The sequence below is a fragment of the Lactuca saligna genome, chromosome 2 (assembly GCF_052625555.1).
Source record: "Lactuca saligna cultivar CGN05327 chromosome 2, ASM5262555v1, whole genome shotgun sequence".
NCBI classification, from domain to species: domain Eukaryota; kingdom Viridiplantae; phylum Streptophyta; class Magnoliopsida; order Asterales; family Asteraceae; genus Lactuca; species Lactuca saligna.
The window spans coordinates 82,858,175-82,865,632 of NC_136418.1; the positions used below are offsets into that span (position 1 = coordinate 82,858,175).

At 33.3% G+C, this 7,458-nt stretch overlaps 1 protein-coding gene across 1 annotated transcript; it reads right to left on the minus strand.

Annotated features, from left to right (window-relative positions):
- Nucleotides 1–3,324: 3,324 nt before the first annotated feature.
- On the minus strand, nt 3,325–7,136 carry LOC145031113 (3beta-hydroxysteroid-dehydrogenase/decarboxylase-like). Its single transcript, XM_078979612.1, has 11 exons — nt 6,597–7,136; nt 6,007–6,099; nt 5,775–5,908; nt 5,505–5,678; nt 5,302–5,418; nt 5,145–5,224; nt 4,835–5,030; nt 4,477–4,594; nt 4,053–4,257; nt 3,753–3,973; nt 3,325–3,662 (listed from the first exon to the last, which is right to left on the minus strand). The coding sequence occupies exons 1-11, from the start codon at nt 6,841–6,843 to the stop codon at nt 3,466–3,468; spliced, it is 1,782 nt and encodes a 593-aa protein (XP_078835738.1). The 5' UTR covers nt 6,844–7,136; the 3' UTR covers nt 3,325–3,465.
- Between the last annotated feature and the right edge of the window lie 322 nt (nt 7,137–7,458).

Consider the following 7,458-nt stretch of genomic DNA (forward strand, 5'->3'; position numbering starts at 1 on the left):
TACCACGGAGCCCCTGTCTTCATAAATATTTATAAAATGGTTCCCAAACACACACTATTAACCCCCGACTTATAGAAATGTGGCAATTAACTCCTCGAACCCAACACTCTGCATATATAATTATTTATTTCAGGCTACCATTTGTTCATTAATTTATTTATTTAACTAATAAATAAACGGGGTTTTACACGAGGTTAGCTCAAAAAGGCAATGGAGGCTGAGTAGGTGGAGGACTTTGGGGGGGGGGGGGTAAAAGTGCTTAAATAATGAGTCGAGCATATTTTCCCCTGACTTGTGTACGCCCTACATACGACCCGCGTACTCGGTCTTTAAAGTCCAATTAAAAGAAAACGATTGCTAAGGGGTTTACCTAATGAGTCGAGCATTACACATACCGTTCCTTTTACAAACTTCAGTTTGAAAACACATTACAATATCCATATTTAAAATTAGATTACATTTGTGGCCGATAACTAGGAACTTGAAAGATTTTCAAACAATTTCATGTAGGTTTCAATTAGTTTGAAACCATTATCTGTTAATTCGACTCGATCTTCTCTTGTTGGAGTTGTCCAATGTGCTTCTTCGATGATGTCCATTGTGTTCACAAATTGTCGTATATCTTCAGACATGGTAATAAGGGGCATTTGTATGTTATACATTGCTACTTTTCTCTGGTCCTCAGCCGGTGAAGGCAGTAATGAGATTTCTAGTATTATCATTCGTTGTTTAGCACGTTGATAATCACGAATCATTTCTAATGTAGTCATACCAACAAGACGTTGTTGCTTGTCTTCAAGACGTGGCATAACATACTCTATACGCAACCCATCCTGATCGTTCGAGTCATTGGATGTTGGAGATTGAAAATAGAATATACATAAACTATATTAATGTACTATTTAAAAACCAATTTTCATAAAAGTATTTAATAATAATAATAATAAACACTTCGTGAAAGATATCCATAGCCAAAAAAAATTGCAACTAGTCTATCATAATAGATTTGTCTGCAGTTACTCTGGTATCATCTTTCAGAGTCCTATCTGCTTTCAATTTAAGTTTTAACACCTTTTCTGATTTCTTTATTAATATTATGAGTGTCTTTGTTGGTTTATTTTTTTATCTTATTTTGAAACTTAGCATCGTCGTTTTTTATCTACAAAAAAAAACATTTTAATTCATTACTGTAAAAATAAATTATAATTATAAAATCATGTTTTTCGATTTTACCTTTATCAGGCTTAATTCCAAAAGCTCCTGTAAATGGAATACAACTTCGACATCCATAAAACCTACTTTTTTAACAACATACACGCTAACTCGTCTTTGGACTAACATGGGTTATTAAACAATACTTAGAAAAAAATTGTATATTATAAGTATTATGGATCATCATTCCGAAATAGACCATCAGGCTCTAGATAACGTTCATCGTGTTCCAGACCTACATTACCATTCTGGAACCCTATAATACCTACTTTCGGACTAAAACAATCGATTTGAAACACATTACAAAGTACTTACATGAGATTCATACGCGTACAATGAGAAAAGATATAAGAAAAAGGATATTTTGGATATTCTGGAGTTCGTTCCTCGTGTTCCGGACCATTCCGAAATATGTAAATCGTTTCAAAAAACCAAATGCAAAGTAACTTAAAGTGTAGAATTACTTGGTTTGACGAATCAACGCTGGAAATTTGGTCCAAAATGTGAGTAGATCGTGCTTCGAATATGCTAATTGCAGAACACGTATTTCGGATTTTTTGTGTGTGGGAGCCATATATATACCATTGGGCTACAGTATTGGGCTTGGGCCAGTTTTCAGGTCCGGAATGACCAATTCCGGACCAAAAGGTTATTTTTTCAAAAAAAAAATGTTAGGTTACTTAATTTACCTTCTTTCATTCTTAAAGAATTTGATTTCATTCAAGTGATTGTTTGAGAATTAATATTTTAAAGGAATATGTCCGTATATATTTTTAAATAATAACAATTTGCATCAAAAATAAAAATTTATAACAATATCAACCATCTTCGTATTCTTTGTATCATATTATATAAGAATAAGAAAAAGTGGAAAAGAATGGCTAAGAATGTGAATGAGTAACAATTCATATAAAATAACAAGAATTAGTGAAAATAATAAACAATTATGTGATATTGAACTTTTTCACATCATATAACTGAAAAATTCTTGATGACAATTCTTTGTATAATATATAATATTCTCAAAAAATATACAAAAATAAAATAAATAAATAAATAATTAACTATAATGCCCTTTATTTTTTTAGCAATTTACCTTCCTTATTCTAATTATCAGCTAGATTTTTACCAAACACTATTATACTGCATTTTTTAAGAATCTCTTTGTCAAAATGCTAAACTAGAACCATTTTGGTTGTAGTGACTTGGTAAGACATGTGGAAGATATGGTGGATAACTTATTGACTCGTGTTCAAATCCTGACACTACTTAGCCTCTATGGTCATGGAGGTTTATCAGCAGTGACTCCAGGGCATGAGGCATAGACTCATGTTCACAGCGGGGGCTTAGTCGGTGCTCGAAAGCTGGCCCGGAAACCCTCAGTAGGGAAGTTCCCTTTCCAAAAAATAAAATGTTAAACTGGAAAAAGAAAGACATACATTCTTCTCCAATATTCGTTATTTTGTATCATCTATGTTTATCTTCGACCAGCCAACACCATATTATAACACACATTTATTTTCACAAGGTAACATGATAATAAATGTTTTTTTTTAAACCGAATGAGAAAATTTGTCGAACAAGGTACTTTTTTCTTTTGGAAGCCATTTCACCATTGTCTTCTTTTGTATGTAAGCTACTGAAAAGTCTCATTTAATTTCAAAAATACCGTTTATTTTTCTAGCAATGTACCTTCCTTGTTTTGGTTATGAGCTAGATTTTTACCAAACACTATTATTCTATTAGTTAGTTAAAATCTAATATTTAAGCTAGCATATCAAACATATCTTAAACATTTGGTTTTTCTACTAACCTTCCTTCAGCATGAAGTGTAATCAATTCAGTTCAATTAACCTTAAACATAATTTTTTTTTTTTTTATTGTTGCGGAAAAAATAATAGATAACTATTTAATTTACTTAACAAATGACATTATTTCTAATATTTATTGCTTTAAGCTCGTCCTCACTTCACCTGTATGTTTAATTACATTAAGGTGATCCACGACTTATGAATTCTGATCTCACTTTTGATATCTTTGGTTTCTTAGAAACCAGTAGAGGCATATTTGCAATAAACCTGTAAAACATAAAGTTTTTAGGCTTCTGAGTCATGACAAAAAAAGAGTAGACGTGATTGAATTATTGTAACGAAAAAATGATAGCCTTGTTTAGTTTGGTATACAAACATGGAGGTAATATAGTCTAATCGACCGAATACCATATACTACAATGTTGGGTTTAGTTCTACTGCCCTAATTGTGGTGTCTCTGATCCTTTGATTTTGCATTAGTGGTGTAGATACATAGAGGAGCTGGTGTTGGCACAGGTATACGACTTGTGACACTTACAACACATTGCCTCATCATTTCACATAAAACCCCTACCAACCCATCCATCTCCACATCATATTGCTCATAAACAAACAACAAACTAAACAAAAACCCCAACCCTGCATCACCACATATATAATAGTCAAACCAATTAAAAAGTCAAACTCAAACACACAAGCCAAAGAAAGAAAAAACAAAGAAATCCACACCTACTCCCATTGATGTGGGGAATGAGTTCACCAGCAGCAACTTGAAAAGGTAGATTGACAATACCACCTTGGAAAACAAAGCCCAGTCATTTCCTTGTGCCAGTGATCTAGCTACATCACCTACTCCATTCCATATCTTTACCATGCTTCTAACACAACTCCTCATACACGTTTCAGACACCTCAAAACATGGTATTGTCCTCCAGATCGAACAAACCGACCTATAATAATAATAATAATAATAATAATAATTACATTATATATGTATTTTAAAAAGTTGTTCAAGAAAGGCTTGCTTACACTTTAGGTGACAATCTAGCACATCCATACACTGTTGGTGAGAGTTTAGCATATCCAGACACCACTACTATCATCAGCAGCAAAAGCTCAGCAGTAGAGGAGATCATCATTCTTTCACATACGCAAAACCAGTAATACACAAAACTAACTCCAACAAACCATAAGAATGATCTCTTTTCATTTCTCCACAGTAAAATATCCGCAACTGAATCATTCAAACACAAAATCATAATTATAGTATGTTACAGAAACCGTCCCTGTGGTTTGGTGAAACTTGCAGTTTCGATCCGATTTTGGATTTTCTTGCTAACACTGTTGGATATAAAGTGTTGAGTCCATTTTTTTTTTCTCAATTTGTTATTTCTATTATTAATTTGGTCACTGTGGTATAAATAATAAGAAAGGTAATTCTTTGATTGTTTACCTTGGCCACCCCCTAACAGCTCCTCAACTTTTGATTGTTCAATTAAGTCACCAAGCCTTGTTGAAGGTAAATCTTTAGCTAGATGAGAGAATGATTTGACAGTCAATGCAATACCATCCTGCATATTCACCAAAACGGTTTGTTACTTTTTGACTTAATCTGAACCGAATGAGTAAAAAAACCAACAATTTACCTATTTGCCCTTCTGTTACCCTCTCAACTCAACTACTCTCACATCAAAATTGATGAATAGTGTGATAACAGAAGATACATAAGTAACAGTGTTTTTTTTTAAAAAAAAAATATAACTGTAAGAAAGGTAGGATAAATTTAGAGGTGTAGAAGCTATAAAACTTACATCCAGTGAAACGATTGGGGAGTAGTCAATATGGCGCTCAGCTGCAGAGCAGTTATAAGTTGTAGTGTGTGACATTAGTTGGACTGTATTGTAAACTGAAACATTCTTAAGGTTTCTGGAGTTCATATTTGAATGCATCCATTTTATCAAAAAAACAATCATCCGAACAACCACACCTGGAAGTTTGATGATTGGCCTGCAGTTATATGAGAAAAAAAAAAAAAAAAAAAAAAAAAAAAAAAAAACAAAGAGCAATCTTCACAAATCATCACAAACAAAAATTACAAAATTATAGAAAAGTAAAGCTTACCTGTAATAACCTAAACCCTCCAGCATACACAAGGCAAATTGCCAAGATTTTGCAGGCTCAAAGTTAGTAATGAAGAATACCTACAACATATCATATATATTTATATCATTTAGCCATTGATGTCACTGAAGAAGAAAGAAAAATGATTTAATAGTACCTTTCCGGATACAATGAGCATGCGAGAAGACAAAGCAGCTTCAGCACAGATAAGGGCATGGGCGACATTTTCCACGTATGTGAAGTCAGAAATGGTTTGATCACTTCCTATAATAAACTGGAATGAGAGACTCTATTACTTATATAAAGAAGAAGTAATAAAGAAGAAACCAAATGCAATAATCATATAAATGCAAAATATACCTTTGCCCAACCAGATTTTGCAACTTCAATAAGAGATGGCAAAAGAAGCTTGTCACCAGGTCCAAAAACATTGCTAGGGCGAAGAGAACATGTAAGGAGCCCCCCATCGATGTCATTAGCAAGCAAAACAAATGCCTCTGCTTGAGCCTTCAGTTCACTATACAAGTTCTTAAACTGTGTAATGTGACATCAAACAAACAAGATCATTACAATAAGTACAAGAATACCTTCATAAGGAAAGATTGAAATGATTTTCAGATGATTACATACTTTGGATGAGTATAGTAATGTCTCGTTTCCACTGCATATATCACGTGATTTATCAATCACTACATCTGTAGTACTGTTGTATATTAGCCGATGAACTTTGCATCGTCGACAAGCATTGATGACATTTTTAGCACCTAAGGAAATACAATGTATATATACGATGAAAGAGATAAAAAGATATGGTTTCAAATTAGAACACAACATGATCTAAAGTGAAGAACAGATGATTAACCTTGAACAATTATTGAGTAACCAACATAGAAATCATGATTGCAAGAATCGATATCATCATCCATGTAGAATACGACTTCTGAACCTTCGATAGCTGCAAAGAAAAAGATATTGAATGATACAAGTTAAGCCCTTGTCCTGAAACATAGGTTATAAAGACATTTATAAAGCAGAAATACAACAGATAGACAGAAGAGCCTTTGTGCTATTTTCCACAATTAGCTATATACATAGCATAATGATCACTAGTATGTGCACTGATTACACAGATATCACCATCAAGCTGCCTGAGGCTTTTCATTGTATTGATGTTCATTTTTTCCGTTATTCTTGCCTTGAGCAGGGTGTTACAATTTCATTTGAAAACTTTCAAGTACGTACTCACCAAAAACATTGATGAATTACATCAAGAACGGTTGCATTTGTGATGAGTTGCATCAAGAAGCAGAATTAGAAAACAGAAACAAATTAAACCAAGTAACAGAAAATTCTAGAATACAAGAGGTACCATTAGTGATTGTAGCAAAAAAATTCAGAACACGGAAAACGAATTGCATCAAGTAGTAAAGATTTCCAGAGAAAAAAATGTACCCTTAATGATTGTACTTTTGTGGCGAACATCAACGTGTGCATAGGAAGCACGACCAGTAGAGAGAGCACGGTTAAGAGGCGAGTCGTGCTTGGACTCGGAAGGATCGAGTTGGAGAGTCTGAGCGGAATCGGCAACTCGTACGATCCAATTACCTAGTTTCAATAACCTCACGACGAGACATCTTCCAATGAAGCTTCTGCCTCCGAGGACGACGCAAGTTTTCGACTGGTCGTCATCAATTGCCATCCTTCTCTCTCTCCACTTTCTCTCTCAAGATTAAAAGAGAAGAAGTTAGAGAGAGAAAACGATTTTGAATGTATGGTGTTGTAGGTTTGGAAAATCGACGATTCCTTAAGGCTTTGAAGACGGAGAATGCGACGACGGTGGTCGGAAATTGGCGCCGGAACACCCAAACGCAACCAGGAGATGCTTCGTAGTGGGCCCCCAGTTTGTTCGGAACTAAACTTTGTGTATTTCAGTTATTCCTTGTAAAAGTAACAAATTAATTTTTTTTCCCAATATTGTAAATTTGTGTATTATTTTTCTTTACTAATTACTCGATTCGATGTTTTAGGGATAACCAAGACGTTTTTATGAAACGAATAAAAATAAGGAAAATGACTAGTCTAATCTTTATATATCATTAGTAGGTTATAATCCGGGAAACTTAATATTACAATTCAAAATAGTTATGAAATATCAAATATTTATTAAATTTTATTAAATTAAAGAGATCAATTTTGTTTAGAATATTATATTGATTATTTAAAAAAATAACATAGACTATAAATTTACAAACATTCATTTACACACAAAATAAAATCATATTTTGTTTGTTTATGTATTTAAATTTAAATTAGT

What these genes read in the sequence shown, in the direction of transcription:
- LOC145031113 (XM_078979612.1), bottom strand. Translation starts at nt 6,843, where the DNA reads ATGGCAATTGATGACGACCAGTCGAAAACTTGCGTCGTCCTCGGAGGC. An exon ending in TGCTCATTGTATCCGGAAAG is followed by an intron (nt 5,225 to 5,301) that starts GTACTATTAAAT and finishes GATATGTTGTAG; the next exon opens with GTATTCTTCATTACTAACTT. An exon ending in CCCCACATCAATGGGAGTAG is followed by an intron (nt 3,663 to 3,752) that starts GTGTGGATTTCT and finishes GTGGTGATGCAG; the next exon opens with GGTTGGGGTTTTTGTTTAGT.